This window comes from Rhamphochromis sp. 'chilingali' (assembly GCF_963969265.1).
Source record: "Rhamphochromis sp. 'chilingali' genome assembly, chromosome: 14".
In the NCBI taxonomy this organism is placed as follows: Eukaryota; Metazoa; Chordata; class Actinopteri; order Cichliformes; family Cichlidae; genus Rhamphochromis; species Rhamphochromis sp. 'chilingali'.
In genome coordinates, this window is record NC_137941.1 from 24395645 (window position 1) to 24414851 (window position 19207).

At 42.5% G+C, this 19207-nt stretch overlaps 1 protein-coding gene across 2 annotated transcripts; it reads right to left on the bottom strand.

The window, feature by feature from the left end:
- Window positions 1–590: 590 nt before the first annotated feature.
- Window positions 591–17746, bottom strand: LOC308409630 (cohesin subunit SA-2). Of its 2 annotated transcripts, XM_080902521.1 has the most exons (32): window positions 17265–17746; window positions 16825–16920; window positions 16644–16731; window positions 15877–16041; window positions 15570–15666; window positions 15406–15482; window positions 15243–15314; window positions 11357–11561; window positions 11120–11271; window positions 10956–11029; window positions 10730–10853; window positions 10550–10648; window positions 10203–10282; window positions 10008–10115; window positions 9809–9929; window positions 9564–9681; window positions 9265–9368; window positions 9076–9168; window positions 8872–8958; window positions 7858–8058; window positions 7596–7672; window positions 7420–7507; window positions 7252–7332; window positions 5924–6016; window positions 5610–5784; window positions 3611–3747; window positions 2114–2215; window positions 1874–2025; window positions 1655–1783; window positions 1380–1570; window positions 1219–1294; window positions 591–1138 (listed from the first exon to the last, which is right to left on the bottom strand). In XM_080902521.1, exons 2-32 carry the CDS (start codon window positions 16872–16874, stop codon window positions 997–999), a joined length of 3558 nt encoding a protein of 1185 aa, XP_080758647.1. In that variant the 5' UTR covers window positions 16875–16920; window positions 17265–17746; the 3' UTR covers window positions 591–996. The 2 variants fall into 2 exon arrangements, with proteins under 2 accessions (XP_080758647.1, XP_080758648.1); XM_080902522.1 differs by lacking the exons at window positions 15570–15666; window positions 16644–16731; window positions 16825–16920; window positions 17265–17746 and having other exon boundaries at window positions 15877–16015.
- Window positions 17747–19207: the final 1461 nt, after the last annotated feature.

A 19207-nucleotide genomic window follows, 5' to 3' on the forward strand; every position in this document is an offset into this window, starting at 1 on the left:
GAAAATTATCTATATCACATTTCAAGTGTTTGCGCTGTTTGTTAGTGATAAGAGAATATCATTTACTAGATTAACCAATGTTTCTGTGCACAACAATACATAAATGTACAGCTGTTTCAAAAAGTAACAAAGTGCTTGTTAACTTATTCCAAGTATAGAATATATTATTAACTTGAAGGCAATATTTTTTTTTAATTTACATTAATTGATATTAAATACATAAGTAGCAGGTATCAAAATAAAAACTACAATTCTTAACTGACCCTGTGTCCAATAGGAAAACTAAAAGAGAAAGTATTTAGTGTCATTTTTAAAAATCAAGTATTTTTTACAGTAAAGCTGTATGTTTAAAAAAATAATAATAATAATAATCTATGCACATACTGATACAAATGGTCCTCAAATTAAAGTGGTCTGTAAATCATAACACCAGATTAATCCTGGTGTTGGTCATTATTTTTCCATTAAAAGGCCAAAACCAACAATTTGTACTTCTGGTCCCTGAATCAGCCAGTTTGTATCACTCCACTCAAATCGCATGTACAGTTTCAGAAAATGTTCCATCTTTTTTTAAATGATCCCAAATTGGATTATCTTTTTTTTTTTTTTTTTGTAAGACAACCTCAGTTGTTTACTATAGCGCTATATAAATAAATTTTACTTACTTACTTACTTAAACATCTGGGAAGTCCAGTGTTGGGGAAACTTTACTGAAACAGCAGTTTGTTGGTAATAATATAAGGAACTATTTTCAGCTGTGGATTAAAACACATTTGTTGTGGTTTTGGTCTTTGCATGGCAGAATATGGCCACCTTTATCCTTTCTGATCACATCCTTCTGAAAACATGACATGCTGCATGATCACTGTACAAAAAAACCCCACCAGTTTCTATCCACACACAGAGGACACTGGTAACAAGGTGCATCATAAGTAAAACATCTGTTGAGGTCTCGTCATGCAGACGGCAGCACCGATTCTCCCGACGACCTCACACTCAGAGCTCAACCTCCACGGTACCATCACCATCATCTGGCTCCTTGGTGACACAGATTACAGATCCCTCAGCGTGCAGTCTTTTGGGTGGAGGATCCAGAGGGACAGAAAATGGATCTGTATCAGCTGCTTTCTCCTGATGGCTGATGAGAGAGGTCAGGTTACAGTGATTCATGTGAGACCTGCTTCGTAGCTGGTTTGAAAACACTTCACTTGGGCTCACCTTGGGCTGCAGCTCGGTTTGTGCACCTTGCTGACTTTGGACTCACCAGGGCTAAACAGACTGGGGGACTTTCTTCCTGAAAATAAAAAAGGATACACACCTGAAGCAGCTGGTGATGGTGAGGAAATCACTCTGTGCTTGACTGAACTCGGCTCTCCTACCTTCCCATTTTTGTTTGGAGAAGGGCAAGCGATTGGGCAGGTTGGCCTTCCTGTCCGAGCTTACGTAGGATATGGCGTCCTCCCCCTCGGCTACAGCCAACAGGGATGCGCGATAGTAGATGAGAGGCTGCCAGCACTCCTCCCTGAGGTCAATAATGTGCTCAGCAGTGTGTTTTTGAAGGTAGGAGAACCTGCACAGACATGAGCAGCCTTCAGAGGTTTTTGTTTTTCTTTAAAAACCATTTAAACTCCTGCTTGTTGCTTTCAGCACTCACACTGCTTTCTTGTCTGGTCTGAGCAGTTTGCTGGAGAACTCGCTGAGGATGGTCAGGTAGGAGAGGTACAGTGGTGTAGATGAGTCTGGAGTCTGAGTAAAGTCTTGGAACACAAACTCGATGCCGTTCCTAAACATGTATACACACAGACTTTAGGAACAAAAAGGAAAAATATCAGCAAAAAGTAACACAAAAAGAGAAATTAGGTCACGTGCCCACCTGTGGACCAGGACGACACACTCACGAAACTTGACAAGGTCCCCAAAGGTGAGGGCGAATCGCCTGGCTAGCTCTTTAATGCTGGTGAAAGTCTGGACTCCTGGGTGAGGCCTGCCGCCGCTCTCTTGCTCCTGCTTAAGGCGCACAAACAGCTGGCAGGTGCACACGACAGCACATCAGTATCTCGCTGCCTTCTAGTGACAGTTTGGGGCTGAAGTTTATATTTTTCAGTGACAATACCTGCTGCAAACAGAGCACCAGTGTGCGAGCACTCTCTATTTTATCCATCTGCCTGGTGCGATACACAGTCTCCTTGATGATGTCTCCAAAGTCATTGTAATACTGCGGACAAAGAGGGAGACGATGACACTTGACGTTTAATCCAAAGATCTTTAGTGAAGCAACAGCAGCAGCATTAAAGCGCTACATTTGATTAAGGCAACCCAAACATCCCTCCATAAATAAAAATGGTTTTTAAGTGCACCTTTATGTCCTGATTCAAGTACCCAACCATATTCATCTTTTGTAAGTCACAAAACCACATGAAGCTAGATGGTTAAAATAGTATTTTGGGGATTTATTGATCATGCATTAGGGACACAAACTGAGGCTGAGTTGAATATCTTAGCACAAAAACAGAGGGAACAGCCTTGGTGTGGTTCAAAGGCAATCAAATCCACCCAGCAGCACCCTTAAAAGTCTCTGTTTAACATGTTATATCATGTTAGTTCAATACCCACAACGATTTGTGTTTTTTTCTAGTTATGTGCTAAACTACTTCTTGGATAAGTTAGTAGAAAAATCTTCTTACAAAGTCTAGACTGTATATAAAAGATGGATGCCACCCATTGGTTTGTGGATCATCACTGTTTTGATGTATCAAAGTTAGAAATTTTGGCTAGCACCATTTTTTTTCCCAACCAAATTTGCCCAAGAGGGTAAAGCAAGGGAGTTATTGCCTAATGCTGCCACTGGCTAGTTAGCTTTGTCAGCAGATGATTCCCTGTGATATTAAATGAAATGCTTATTTTGGCTAATATGAAACAGGCTTAACACAAAACTAACTGAAGAAACTGAAAAGGTCCTTTAGAGGGTTTTAAACCCAACTGGATGCTGAACAAGGCCAAACAAACCACAGATATTATAAAACAAGACTTTATTTCCACACGCAACCTAAACAACACAAGATTATAACATTAACCATAATTTAAGAGAGTTTAATGAAACATCTTTAGGTTTTCACTGGTTTCTGAAGGCCCATCACTGCCAGATATGTACACGGAAACTCGATTTGTTTTACGCATGTGTACTTCCTGTCACCACAACACATTATAAGAAGTTGTCTTCTTGCTAGTGTTGGATTAAAGCTGCTGCACTTTTGTTCAAAGACACCTGTATATTATGTTCACATCAATATAAATATTACAAAGAAATATACATGTCATTTTTTTTGCTTGTTTATACAAAAAAAATAATCTAACTTAATTATATTACCAATCTCTTTGTGTGTGTGTGTGTGTGTGTGTGTGTGTGTGTGTGTGTGTGTGTGTGTGTGTGTGTGTGTCTAAATAATAATAGCTCATGCAACTATCAGAATGTTTAAAATCAAATAGTGTATATATTAACAACCTTTATTTTGAAAGGACAGAACAGGAAGAATCACTCCTCGCTACTCAAAAGCTTATTAGTGCTCTTCCCCATAATGTCACACTACTCATTTGAGGAGTTCACCTTTACCTTCATGTAGTACATGAAGACCTCTGCTGCCATGCTCATCTCCAGCACTCCGTGTATTATCAGTTTGCAGTAGGCTGCGAGCACATTTCTCCATTTGTGAAGGTCCTCCAGTTTCTCCACTTGAGAGTTTTCACTGACTGAGAGCCCAAAAGCAGGCAGGGCGTGCGATCGGTCGCGAAGTGGTGGAACGCCAAAGAGTGATTAATGATGAGAAGTCATATAACAGAAAGAAAAGAACAAAGCAGACACAGGAAAGAGTGTTTTAGTTGGTTTCAGGACAATGGCTTTAGCAGGTGGATATCAAAGATAACATAACGCTGGAGTTATGGTTGTGACACCATGTGGCTTCAATCTTTCACAAGGCTAATAAAATAGGCTCGGAGGTGAGCCAGAGTTAATGGAATTTTCTCACGGAAAGAGATTGCCATGATTTTATGATTTAACTCAGTGCCCTTGCCCTCCGAGTGATCTCTGATCCAGCAGCTAATAGAAAACACTGTCTATAGAACAAAATCGTTACCAGGCAAATCCAATAAAACAATAGCTTTTTATTACATGTTCAAAAACCAATAATCCTGTATCGTATTTGGTTGAACATTTAAGAGATTCCCACCAGGACAGTTATTGACTTCTCTAGACTATCCCCATATTTGGATGCAATATGTCTCTGAAAGCAGACGCTATACTAAAGATAATAAAATGTTTTAGATATAGTGAGCTGTGGATGAATTCATAAGTTTACTTGAAGGACTTTATAAAAGGGGAAAAAAAACGATGTATTTCCAAGATGTCAATCTTGTTTTTTTCATTTCACAGCAGACAGGAGCGTGTCACCGTCATCCGCTTACAAGCTGCATTGCTTTGCATAACAAAGTCTAACATCCCTTCTTACAAATTAGTCAACCCTGTTTCAGTCTGAGGACATTAACAAGGCTTCTTTTGTAATTGAGGGTCAATTGTCAGGTCAGGTTGGAAATCAGACCCCATTTACAGTCAGCAGGTGGCTCTGCAGCGACTTATTAAGCCAAATGTGTGGCCGTGCATTTAATATCTACATGTTTTTACCACAGCGGGGCCGGCACACTCAATCAGCGGCTCGCTCAGAGCAGCGGCAGAGTGAGAGTGCCATCTACCGCGCGGCGCTGCAATGAGCACGCTTCAGTATTCTGTTCTTTATTCCAAAAACCAGCTGTAGTTACTTTTCTTGCCATAAAAACGAACATTAAATCCTAATACTTTGCATTGGTTAGAAAAAAAAAAGAAGTTAAAATAAAAATGAAAACCAATGCCTTAGACACTTTTTTGGCTTTTTGTGCCCCCCTGCCGCTGGCCCCCTTGTCGTGTTTCAGATATCCATGAGTTGCTGAGCCGTTTCACCAGAGAGTCATTTCCCCTTTAAACTTCTCAGATGGTTTCACTTAACTACATGTTTGAGACCCAAAGAGGTCAAATTATCCATTGCCTTCCATCCGCTGCATCGAAGGATTAAAGAGAAATGAATACAAATTTGTAGCATCGGATTTTTGTTTTCTCCTCTTTCCTGACCCATTAATCCTTTTTTTTACGATCCCCAAAGATTCATGCTGCGAGCCTTCAGAGGAGGCCTGATTAAAAGTAAACTTCGACCAGCTAATGCTGCTCAGGCTTTGATGCATTAGTATTAACAATCCAATCATGCCATAAATAATACTCCATCACCGGGAGAGTACTTAAGCTCATTTTGCTAATGATACTTTTATTCCTCTGCTCGGGTCACAATTTTTAATGCAGGACTTTTTGCTTTCACTTCTCGTACTTCTTCATTCCCCTTCTCTCTTATTTCCTCTCTGCTCACAATCAAACATACACAGAAATCTTAAAGCCTGATTTAAGGTGAGCACAGAGAGAGCCACCCACTGCCTGTGGACTTACATCATTCTGAACAGAGAGGCTAAAACATCCTTTAAAGTGAGGTAAGGATAAGAAAAAATAAAGCCACTTAAACAGGCTGGCGTCTCACCCCTGCTCTGGCTGTCATAGTCTGAGCCGACAAAGACGTGCACGCACACAAAGTTCAACAGCGCCCTCTGCAGTTTGGGGCTGGGCGTGTAGAGCAGTGGACCGAAAGAGGTGGGATCCCACACGCGTAGCTGGTAGGAGTGAGCCGTCAGGACGTCACACACACCCAGGAAGGCCTGAAATTGGAAAAAATGAGAAGACGTAAGAAAGGCCTGAAGAAGAAGAAGAAGAAGAAGAAGAAGAAGAAGAAGAAGAAGAAGAAGAAGAAGAAGAAGAAGAAGGAGGAGGAAGTGTCGAAATGGTTAGCAGGCGTACCTGCTGCCTCACACTGAGGTCACCGTGGGACAGACAGTGATGACTTCTCTCGCAGAAGAGACGCAGCTGGAGCCTCTGGGCTTGCGCCTTCTCCTAAACACAAACAGTGTTGACTGATTAACTGACTGATCATTTCAGCTCTAATTCTTCTGTTTCTGGCTGCTTGTAATAACTTGTAAATATGATTTAAAAACTTCTATTGACTTGCATAATAATACAGTAATAATTAATGAAAACTTCCTAAGGTGTTGTTAAGATGTGAAACTGTCAAATTAAATTTGTTCCTGTTTTTGTCAAGAAATTAGCATTACTGTTTAAAGGTTCAGGTTCATTTAAAAATGTCATTTTTTGAAAGAACATTTCTAGGAAATAGATTATTACATCTGCGAGATTGCTACTAGACTGCTACAGTGTGTACTGCTCCTTTTATAGCATTAGCATTTTGCCTTATTAGCAGAAGGTAAAACGATCAGCTCACAAGTATATTAGGGCTTGAGCAACTGACACATTACAGTTCCTCAGCTGGCTGCTTCATCACATTTTACTCATACAAGCCAGAAAGTAGTACACACGGTTGTACAGAAACTTCTTTTTTCAGCAGTTTCCTGCATGGTATACCCTTCAAACCCTCAGAAGTGTATTAAACCCACAGAGTTTGATGCTACAGAGTCTCAACAATGCAGATTTTATTATTTTGTGATCAGTAAAACTGTTTCCAGCTGATAAATCAGCCTTTCAAAAGATAATCCTGAATTAGGGAACACAAAACAGCACAGAAACACAGAAAATGAGCCTCTGTAAGCCTAGGTAGATCCATCAATCTTGTTCCATTTGTCCAATTCAGGCTCACAGGGCGATTGGAGCCTATTCCAGCTGTAATAAGATGGGAGGAAGGGTACCCCATGGACACAATAACAACCGGTTTTATATAATTTTTATGTTATTTTAGCTTAAACAGTAAAATTGAAATCCTTAATTTACAGGGAAAAGAACCCAAAACCTCTGAACAGTAGTATACTTTTATTTGCAGTTTATCTTCCTTCACTTTTAATACAGCTGTTCAGAGGGGATGTCTTTTAATTTTGAGTGAGAATTTTACTCTGACCCAAGCATCCAGACTCAAAAAAAACAAACAAAAGCAAAAAAGAAACACTACATATGACTTTAAAATAAAACGCGGTCTTTTTAATTATCAAAAATGATTAAAATGTTGGGAACACATAGAGTGTTTTCTGTGTAAGTGCACATACATCGCTGCTAACACCTCATCTCTATATCACTACATTCACACAGGTTAAAGACTGAGCTGTAAAGCGGATGTAGCTCACCCTGCAGGTCAGAGTTTGACTGCTGGTGCTGAGCGACCACATCATGGAAAAGGACAAACACTGCAGTACTTCCAGCAACACCTGCAAACACAGTGAAGTGGAAATACACTGAAGACGTGTGCGCAGTACAAAGACCACATTTGTCTACACAGCAGGCGGGGATGATACCTCAGGTGGAGCTCCTTCCAGGCTGCTCTCTACTGACAGGAGAGGAGACAGCACATCAAACAGACCCCACTGGCTCAGGTCATGGCAACTATGGAAACACGAAGAGAAACAGCCACATAAATCCACATCAGCAGCACCATACTCACGCTTGACTTTAAACGACTGTCAAGTCTTACTTGTTGAAAGCTCTAAGTTTCTTCAGCATGGCTAAAATCTCTCTGATTTTCTCCTCATCAGCAGAGAAACTTTCACCCTGTGTAAGAGAAGTCAGACTTCATGAGAGTTGCTTTCAGTCTCTAACATTTCGAGGATTTCAGGCGTGATGAGTAAAAGTAAAATCAGAATAGAAGTACAAGGTAATCACTCTTTTTTTTCAGGATACATGAATACAAGCCTGACACACAATAATTGCGTCCACATAAATCCAGCAGTACTCACCTTGAGTGATTCCCCCAGCAGTGCTGTCAGCCGGTCCACCCAACGCTGGACCAGAGAGTCTCTAGCAGCTCGGGCGGGGGAGCACCAAGCTGTCTCCTCGCGACAGAGAGAGAGGAACACGCGGGCCCCTCCCTCCAGAACAGCCGGGCCTGAGTGGACGTCTAAAACAGCTTCCAGTTCTGTCAACAGGCTGGACACCGCCTACAGGAGCGACACGACTCACGTTTGAAAACATCGCATTTGGTAGCAAAACTCATTTGCAGGCTTTGTGATGTATAATGAAAGTAAAAAGCTAAGACGATAGCCCAGCTGAGTATTGGAGTAGTGTCATTTCACCATTAAGTTTACCAAACAGAACTAGTAGTAGTATGTTGAGAAATTGTGTGTTGAAAATCCCTCGCTCTGTTAAAAAACCACTTGAAGGTTATCTTCTATTATGAATCATTTGAAGATATTCTAGTACAGCGGTGCCCAACCTTTTTTGGATCACGGACCGGTTTAATGTCAGACAATATTTTCACGAACCGGCCTTTAAGGTGTCGCAGATAAATACAACAAAGTAAATTAATACGACTAAGACAAAAACGATGGTATTTTGTAAATATAATAATAAATGCAAATTCACTGTGTAATTGTGTAACTTTATTAGCAGCATCCTGACAACACTGAGAGTAACATCCTCCTCTCTGCCACTTAATGCTCTCTGGTTGCTAAGGTAACGTGTAAATATTTCTTTCAAAATAAGACACAACTACAACACGGGAAAAGACCCAGGGAAACCAAGTTAACGACAAAAACCCTGAAAACCATAAATTTCACACCCGACCCTCGACTCTCACGGCCCGGTAGCAAGCGACTCGGCCCAGGGGTTGGGGACCGCTGCTCTAGTCCGTGAATAAAAACACATGGATGGAAATGAGCGGAATAGGCCTCCTTTCAGGATAAGGAAAGCACATTACCACATTCCCATTTCTGTATGACTAAATAGTGTAAACTGAGTGCAGGTGTGCATACCTGTGTGTTTTCAGCGTGCAGACACTCTGGGAGGAAGTACGGGGGAATCCTCATCAGGTAGGCAAGGATGTCACTGCTACTTGAAAACTGCAGAGAGAATAGAGACATTACAATATAACAACCAGAATTCAATAGTGCAGCACAGATGCCTGGATACAGAATCACACTGATTTATATAGCAACAGCTACATGTGGAATAAACACCTTAGACAGCAGCTTTGGAAGCACCGTCAGGAGATGTTCAGTGAGCTTCAAACAGTCATCGTTCTGAATCTTCTTATCTCTGGCACTCATTACCTGAAACACAACAAAATAAACACTTATGTCTTTTAAATGATGAGTTATCAGTGTGCTATCTCACATACAAAGAGAGGACAGACATCTTCCACTGACCTTCTTCGCTCCACTCCTCCCTGCCAGCACAGGTCCCTCTGAGGCCTGACGCACCGACGCTACCAGGATCTCTACAAGCACTGCTTGTTCAGCAAGGGTGAAACCTACATACGCACACACATACTTAGAAAAGCAGGAGTTCACAGAGGATCTAACATGTTTTTTTGTGGAGGAAACAACTGAAAACCAGAATGAGGAAGATGAAGGTTGTGGATGATTTTAAACGGTCCTTTTAAGCCACAAAAAAATCTTTGGTGAGGGAAAATTATTAGGAACTGACAGCACACACATTTCCCTACCTGGACTGCATGAGGAAGAGTCCTGTAGCAGTGCAGACGTGAAGGAGGGCCAGTCCTTCAGCAAAGCTCCACCGCAGTCCCATAGACTGTCCACCAAGTACACCACGTGGTTGTGCAGCTGAAAGCATAAGCTTTACATGATTCACAACATCACAGATGTAAACTAGGTGATAACACAATAGAGAAGAAAGTCCTTTCTTAGCTCAGACTGGAGCTTCGACTTGAAACAGCCAGTCTGTGTTCACCTCAGATTCCTGGTAGAAGTGCAGCAGAGCCTTCAGTCTGGCAAATGTTTGCTGCTTACACGCTTCGTCTTCATTCGATCCATCCTGAGTATCAGATGCAGGGGCTACAGCATTGAGAAGCCTGACCGAGACAATCTATATCATATGGAAGCACTAATAAACCGCTAAGTTGTTTTTCAAGTGACATAGGAAGACATACCTTGAGAAGAGCAGCTCCCCCGCAGTGGCCGCAAGAGGGCGCTGTGAAGAGTAAACAAACTGGAGGAGGTGTTTGTAGTCTTCTGGAGTGAGCACATCGTCAGATGTCCTGAGGAGTGAGGAAGGAAGTGGATGTGAAGAGGAACAGAATGAAGACATGAGTGAGAAGATTAGATGACAGATCAAACAGACTCACTTGGAGATGAGCACCAGGAGTTTCATGGTCTGCACTGCCACTTCACTGTCCTTATCCAGGGTCATGGAGATGATCCGGTCCTGGAACACAACAGTACAAGAGCATTAAAGCACTTTGTGATGCTTGTTTTAATCAGAGCTATACAAAAAACCCTATCAGTTACTATTACTATTATTATCAGTAGTAGAAGTAGTTGCAGTATTATGAGCAGCGCTTTATTAAAAGTCTTGTCCAGATCTCCAGCTATATTGAGCTCTTAAGGCTCGAACATGACATGACAAGCCAGTGATATTTGAAGGCAGTGTAGGTAATTCAGATTTCACCGGTCCTGATGGAGGCTGGATTACCTTAAAGCGGCTGGTGAACAGGTCTAGTTTAGGCAGGAAGAGGGGATCTCCGTACAGACCCTGCAGAGCTAACACACACTTGAGACGCACATCTGGCACCTGAAAGATAAACAGCAGCCAGGCGGCGTTGTAAAAATCATCCCATGATGATTTTTTTGTTGTTATTTTGCTGCTGGCTACCTTGTCGTGCATCATCCAGCCCATGTATTTGAGGTAACTGTCGCTGAGAAACACAGAACTGTAGAGCTTCATCCACAAACCCAACTCTTCCATACAGACGCAGCGGATCTCTGGAAGCACATCACTGCACGAGCACGCAAACACCCACAAACCCGAGTTGAGTTAAAATAATAATGCAGTATAGATTAAACATTTAAATAATGAAGCATGTCAGAGAAAACTGTACCGGTATCGCTTAAGGAAAACTCCCTTGAAGATGATGTCCATCATGCTCTCGATCTCTGCTCGCTTCTCCTGCAACTAGAGGAGCAACAGGAAGGTTACACAGAAGCCACACCATCAATAAAAGGAAAAGTCCTTTCAGTTTCGTCCTGCTCATTCTCTGTGTACCTCTGCGATCTTCCTCTGTACTTTCTCCAGCTGCTGTGCGCTCTTCTGCCTCATCGTCTTCGTTTTTTGCACCTCATACAGCTTCTGACTGTTTTCGATGCCAGCGCTCAAGCTGAGAGCCACGCCCACCAGAGAGCTCAGCAGCTTCACCGCTGATTAGAGAAGTCCACATCGAAAGTACGGGTTAGTTTATCCGCAAGTGTGTCTGAATGCTGATTCACGTAGTTTCGCTCTTACCCGCTAGTGTGCAGGTGTGTCTGAACGCTCGCACGCAAGAGTTTGACAGCTCGGTGAGCAGCGAGATGAGGGTGTTCATCAGGTAGCCGTCGAAGATGATGCCGTGCTGACACTGAGCCACCAGCACAGACACAAAGTCGCAGAACTCGGAGTGGAACCAGCGGCCGTACGGTCCAGACTGCACCAGAGGATACTCAACACTGTCCTACAGCGGAGGAGAGAAAGAGACAGCAGGTTTAGCAAGTTTAAGACCTTTGAAGTTACTGAAATGCTTTTTTCCAGGTGATTAGTATCATACAGTATATCAGATTCGTACTGAAGGTTTTCATGAACAAGAAAATTAATGCTAATAATTTTGCAACATGTATAGAAAATCATGTAAAAGCTACATTTGTGCAAGGAGTCAAACATTTTTATTGTGCTTTTTTGTCTCTTTTTTGGCTAATTGAGCAGAGCATTAGCTTAGGAAGTCAAGCTCAGCCACAGTCCCGGCAGACCGGCTAATCTCAGTGCCATACAGCCGTACTGCATCACCCCTACTACTACTACAAGACTTTTCATTTTAAACACGGGTATACGCCACTTTTAAGCAAAACCAGTTTGCAGTTGTGCTTAGAAGTTTAAATACACTCATGATTCAAAAACAAGAACTGGGTGCACAAGTTTGAATTTTATCAAATGTATACTTATGCACAAGTGCATAAGTATACACAGAGCCTCAAGTATATACCTACACTTACTAAAATCTTTTAATGAGTGGTGCTGAAGGTTCTACAATCTCTTCAAGCATTTCTAAACAACTGTAGATTCCAAGATCATCACTTCAAACTGTACGTAAGTACTTTGCCAAAGTCTAGAAGAAGACTTAAATTGTGACCCTCAAATGAGACAAAATTTGTCTGTAAATATGCTTTTGACCCTGTGTATATTCAAGAAAATCCTAAACAAATTCAAATTAGTGCATCCAGTTCTTGTTGTTTAAAGTCATTAAAGATGCATACTGTACTGTAAGTTGAAATAAATCACTAAAGGCCAAATTGCCCTGACATTCATGCTCATGATGAGTGAAAGTAAACCTTTGACCACAACTGTAACCCTGCCCTGCTGCTGTGGTGGAACCGCTCAGTGAATTATATGTGAAAATGAAAGTAACTCAGCCTGACATGTAAACAGTATGTTATTGCAAAACAGGATTCATGCTCAGTCAATCCACCACGTGTGAACAAACGAACAGCAACACTGAACTCAAAACTTCCACATTTTGCAGGTTTATTGTCGGTGTCTGTCTGAATCCCAAGACTTCAACTTCAAAGATTCCTACATTAAAAATAAAAAACAGCATCCTTGTCATTCTGTTTTTCTTTTAATGAACACCAAGAGAAAGCTGTTCTCTCTAAAAAATAACATGTCAACACAGCTTAGGTTTGCAAAGTTCCATCCGAACAAACCACCAGACTAAGTATAAGTGTACCAAAGTGGAGATGTAATGCACAGCACTACATTCGATGAACACCAAACTCAGCATATCAGCACAAACACCTCATAGCAGCTGTCAGCACAGTGGTGGAGGCATGATGAATTTGGTTTGTCGTGCAGCCACAGGAAACAGACGCCTTGCAGTCACTGAGTGGCCTGGAACCGTATACCAAAGTACTCTAGACTCAAATATAACGCCACCTGTCTGCCAGGCTAAAACATAGCTATAGTTGGGTGACGCAGTAGGACAATGATCCCAAGAACCTGTGAAAATCTACAACAGAATGGCTGAAAAAGAAAAGAATCAAAGTGCTGCAGTGGCCCTGTCACTGAGACCTCAATCTGATTAAAATGGCAGGACCTTAAGAGAGCTGTCCGTTAACGAATACCTGCAACCCTCAATGACCTGAAGCAACACTGTAAAGATGAGCAAGCCAAAATTCCTCCAAAGTGATGTGAGAGACTAATAAAATCATACATACAGTGGGGCAAAAAAGTATTTAGTCAGCCACCGATTGTGCAAGTTCCCCCACCTAAAATGATGACAGAGGTCAGTAATTTGCACCAGAGGTACACTTCAACTGTGAGAGACAGAATGTGAAAAAAAAATCCATGAATCCACATGGTAGGATTTGTAAAGAATTTATTCGTAAATCAGGGTGGAAAATAAGTATTTGGTCAATAACAAAAATACAACTCAATACTTTGTAACATAACCTTTGTTGGCAATAACAGAGGTCAAACGTTTACTATAGGTCTTTACCAGGTTTGCACACACAGTAGCTGGTATTTTGGCCCATTCCTCCATGCAGATCTTCTCGAGAGCAGTGATGTTTTGGGGCTGTCGCCGAGCAACACGGACTTTCAACTCCCGCCACAGATTTTCTATGGGGTTGAGGTCTGGAGACTGGCTAGGCCACTCCAGGACTTTCAAATGCTTCTTACGGAGCCACTCCTTTGTTGCCCGGGCGGTGTGTTTTGGATCATTGTCATGTTGGAAGACCCAGCCTCGTTTCATCTTCAAAGTTCTCACTGATGGAAGGAGGTTTTGGCTCAAAATCTCACGATACATGGCCCCATTCATTCTGTCCTTAACACGGATCAGTCGTCCTGTCCCCTTGGCAGAAAAACAGCCCCATAGCATGATGTTTCCACCCCCATGCTTCACAGTAGGTATGGTGTTCTTGGGATGCAACTCAGTATTCTTCTTCCTCCAAACACGACGAGTTGAGTTTATACCAAAAAGTTCTACTTTGGTTTCATCTGACCACATGACATTCTCCCAATCCTCTGCTGTATCATCCATGTGCTCTCTGGCAAACTTCAGACGGGCCTGGACATGCACTGGCTTCAGCAGCGGAACACGTCTGGCACTGCGGGATTTGATTCCCTGCCGTTGTAGTGTGTTACTGATGGTGACCTTTGTTACTTTGGTCCCAGCTCTCTGCAGGTCATTCACCAGGTCCCCCCGTGTGGTTCTGGGATCTTTGCTCACCGTTCTCATGATCATTTTGACCCCACGGGATGAGATCTTGCGTGGAGCCCCAGATCGTGGGAGATTATCAGTGGTCTTGTATGTCTTCCATTTTCTGATGATTGCTCCCACAGTTGATTTTTTCACACCAAGCTGCTTGCCTATTGTAGATTCACTCTTCCCAGTCTGGTGCAGGTCTACAATACTTTTCCTGGTGTCCTTCGAAAGCTCTTTGGTCTTGGCCATGGCGGAGTTTGGAGTCTGACTGTTTGAGGCTGTGGACAGGTGTCTTTTATACAGATGATGAGTTCAAACAGGTGCCATTCATACAGGTAACGAGTGGGGGACAGAAAACCTTCTTACAGAAGACGTTACAGGTCTGTGAGAGCCAGAGATTTTCCATGTTTGAGGTGACCAAATACTTATTTTCCACCCTAATTTACGAATAAATTCTTTACAAATCCTACCATGTGGATTCATGGATTTTTTTTTCACATTCTGTCTCTCACAGTTGAAGTGTACCTCTGGTGCAAATTACTGACCGCTGTCATCATTTTAAGTGGGGGAACTTGCACAATCGGTGGCTGACTAAATACTTTTTTGCCCCACTGTATAACTCCTACTTCAAGTTACTGCAACTAAAGGTGGTTCTACAAGCTACTGAACCATCGGCTTTACTTGACTGATTGATTGACCGTTTTATTTCAAACGTGTGAATGTAGCTGAAATAACAACAAATATATTGGAAACAGAAGAAAAAGCAAAGTAAAAAACACCAAGATGCCACAAATATCTCTATATACCACACTACTTTGTTTGTCACTTTGTGTTTAAAGCTGATAAAAGAAAATAAAAGTTCATTTACAAAACAATGGAAGAGCAGTAACTGGCCATTGCTGACATGAAGTGCTTAAAGTGCAGTGAGTGGGTACTTACTGTATCCATGGGCCACGTGACTGTGAGGATCCACGGAAAAGCCAGAAACTTCTTATACTGCAGACCAGCAGTCTGAAACACTCAAATACAGTTTCTCTTCCACAACATCCAAAACATGCTTCACATAATAACACGACAGAGCGCCGAGCTGAAATCCTCTTACCTCATCCAGCTCCTCGACCATCTTGCTCATGACTTCGCTGTCCTCTTTGCTCTGACACATCTCCGCTGTGACGACACCTTAAAAAAAAAACCCAGAAAGCACGCTAAAGACAAAGCCCTTTGTTGGTATGCTGCACGTATGTGCGCGCTGGCAGGTCTGCTTGCCTTTGCACCCAGAGCACTGGATGAAGAAGCTGATGAGGTCGAGGAGAGAGGAGTCTCTGTCTGACCCATACGCCTCAATCCAGTCATCTATCACCGCCTGCTCAGGCATCAAAGAAGACCCGGTGAATCATAATATTATTGTACACAATTAAGAATCTTCCATTTCTACACTGAGGATGTGGGATTTTTAATAGCCTGTTATAACTGCTCAATAGCCAGGGTGAAATCAGCAGCTCTGACAGATAGCAGAGATTACAACGCTTCCCTTTTTAAATTCAACAAAGCGACACAATGTGTACGAAGTTACCTGCATGGCACTCCTGCCCATGGTGATCACTTCAAACAAGGTGACGGCCTCCACGTGCTTCTGTTTGCCGTGTCCTCTTCCTGCTCTCCTCGTGCCGCTGCAGCTGGCCTTGGGACTTTTGCACTTGACATTCTCGGAGCTCTCGTGTGTTCGCCTCCTTCGTCTCTGCCGGGATTGAAAACGTGACAGGTGAAGAAAATACAGCCGGCTGAAATAATGTGCAACGATTTCCAGTCGAGGTCGAGTGAAAATCAGTCTGAAGGCGCAGACACAAATTTGCCTCCACAGCATTAGAACGCCTACGACTTCTCTTCTCCGGACTACGTATGTGGCTGGTTTGTAGCCACATACACTAAACTCAATTAGGCAGAACACTGATATCCACTTGGGCCACTGTATTCATGTTGTGGGTCAACATGGCGGCTTCCACCAGCTGGTGCAAGGATGGACAAGATTACAAATGAGCTCAGGTTTAGCATTTATGAGACAAAGTTAGGAGATGGTTTGGAGATGTGAAGAGGAGGACTAATGGATATATTGGACAAAGGCTGTAGAATATAGAGCTGCCAGGCAGAAGGAAAAGAGGAAGACCTCACATGTGGGGGGTTGATGTGATAGAAAAGGATGCTAGGGATAGGTGGAGGTGGAAGCAGGGGATCAGATATGACAACCCCTAAAGGGAGCAGCTAGAAGAAGAAGAAGAAAAAGAAGCAGAAGAAGCGTTTTTCTTGTGTAAGCCTGCATGAGCATCAGTGGATAACACATACCACACTCTTTCGCCTGTTCTCATTCCCAGAGTCCTCCTCTGAGTGACTGACGGCTTCAGAGGTGTCCGCCTTGGCACAAGAGCTCTTACTGGGAATTCAGAAACAGGAGAACTGGTTAACAGAGGGAAGCTGGGTTATTATAGCAGGCACTGTCAAATAACGACTAACTTTGCTAACTTACTTCTGCTCTGAGGACCTGGATGCAGCTGCAGCTGTGGCCTCTGGTATCATGATCCCCTCAGACGTTCACGCAGGGCTCAGCTGTGTGACTCTGCATCTGCAAACACAGTACCCGACAGTCTGTGCTACCAAAACTAAGCAATGCATTGGAGGGTGGGGGCAGAGGCTTGCGTTTAACTGATTTTCTGCGTGCCCCCTCCGCTGGGAGGAGCTACCGCGGTGCTTTAAAGGGTAAGTTAAAGACACTTGGGCATAGTGGCCGCTTTGGCCCCCATGAAAGTTGAACAGAGCACTTTCTTTTACTAAATCAAAAAAATATAAGTAATAATTTACAGCTAGCCTAATTAGCAGTGCCTCGGCTTGCAGAATATAACAAGCACGGATTAAAACTAAAAGGTAAGACAAAGACTCAAAGGTCGCTGCTAAACTTTTCAGACTTACCCTCTTCGCATAAACGCATACGCCTCGATGTTTGTCAGTGTATGCCTTTGAATTGGAAGCTTGTCAGACTCATTTAATTCAAGTATTTCCACTGATATCCTCCGTCTTTAGCCCCAGCTCTCACAGTCAAGTTGACAGACAGCCTAACGGGTCGTGATTGGCTAACGAGCCCGAATAGAATGATGCGATTGGCTGGCGGGAAACGTCAGTGTGAATTGAGTCCCTCCTCCGGCGGCGGTGACAGAAGGCTTGCTGTACGGAGCGGTTTTCGTCAGGCCACAGCGCTGTAAACATCTGTAAGAAGAGCCTCGTCGACGTATGAACTGTTAGCGAGTGAATAACAGGAAGATTGTGCCTTTTTGTGCTACCACAAAAATAATGCAGCACATTTAGCTATCTCGCTGGTCCTGCTGTGATTTTTAATGCAATGTATCCTGCACACCTCGGTCCCAAAAGCGCTTCCCGTGTAATTTAATTAAGCACAGTAGCAGCAGTCAATTCAGAAGGGAGATGTCATGGCATTTCCTGATTTTAACTATTTGAATGAGCTGACCAGCAGGGGGAGCTATTCACTCATCTTATGCGAGCAGCTTAGCCCGCAGGCAAAGGTTTAAGGACGGGAAGGATTTGAGAAGCAATGTTATAAATGCAGGAAAGAATAGAAAGGCCTCTCAGAACCCCTGCATCACCTACAGCTGCAGTATCAAACATAAGGCCTGAAGGCCAGAAACACTGCGGTTTCCTCATGACAAAGATATTACACCAAATAATTAATAATTAAATAGCACAAATGTTGCTGGGTTTTTTCACTATCTACTACAGAAATGGGGGGAAATGAGTTTCTGTCAATTAACAAAATCCTTCTGTTTTATAATTGCATGACAGTCTGGCATGACACATTTATTACTTACAATTTAAAGTTTTGGTGACAGATTTCTTTCCTTTAGTACATCAGCATTTCTTTGTCACGTTGAAAAACTGTATGTATTATTGAAACTACACTTTCTTTTTCTTATATTAAGATATCTCAGAGGTTAAATGTGTACTTAGACTTCCTTACTTCTGATAGAAATGTGAGTTTTCATTGGTGTGGCCCATTTAGCGTGGGCTGTATTTGCTTGACATCTCTCACCTACAGACTGTAGCGCACACCTGCCTCTCTTTCTCTCTCTCCCTCCCAGTAAGCGATACCTGCTTATATACACGTGACATTAGTCAACAGATGGGGAGAATAAAAGCTGCTGCAGCTAAATGCTGAAAGCCAGTCTCCACCAGAGACAAAGTCAGTCAAAAACACTCTAAAATATGCACAGTTAACCACTTTTCCATTGTTACAGCTCACGTTTAGTGTAAGTAAACATGTTTCCAATTAGTAAATGTGAAATACTGGTTTGAAAGTCTGAGCTCACGCTCTATCTCATTCTCAATTTAAAAGATGTAGACTGATTGTTCTGTATGTGCTCTGACTGGTGTATTCCTGGTGAGTTTTAAATGGGGCACCTTTGGCATTTGTGTATTTTGACAACTTCTTTCTGTTAGTCCCAAGTATTTTATACTTGTAATATGAGTAACTGTTGTCCAAACATAGTGGATAGATGCCAGACTGAGGGGAAGTCACCAGAACCAGAATGTAAGTAGCTACTTCAGCTCACGATCCATGACAATTTACAGGTCATTTCCTGTACAAAACAAAAAATGTGACCTTGACCATGATCTTAAACACAATTTGGTTGAAGAACCTTTAGGTCAAGAGTGCCAAATATAAGGCCTGGGGGCCAGAATCGGCCTGGCACGACTCCAATCCGGCCCAAGGGACGGATTTGGAAAATGTGAAGCAGTGCATAAAGATTTTTTTTGTAAATTGACGAAAACTGTTTGACTTTCATACCTTTTTGTCCAAATTTAAACATTTATCTCGCAGTTTCGCTGGTCCAGCCCACTTA

What these genes read in the sequence shown, in the direction of transcription:
- LOC308409630 (XM_080902521.1), bottom strand. Translation starts at nt 16,874, where the DNA reads ATGATACCAGAGGCCACAGCTGCAGCTGCATCCAGGTCCTCAGAGCAG. An exon ending in TGGGCAGGAGTGCCATGCAG is followed by an intron (nt 15,667 to 15,876) that starts GTAACTTCGTAC and finishes ATGCCTGAGCAG; the next exon opens with GCGGTGATAGATGACTGGAT. An exon ending in TGGTGCTCTGTTTGCAGCAG is followed by an intron (nt 2,026 to 2,113) that starts GTATTGTCACTG and finishes TGCACCTGCCAG; the next exon opens with CTGTTTGTGCGCCTTAAGCA.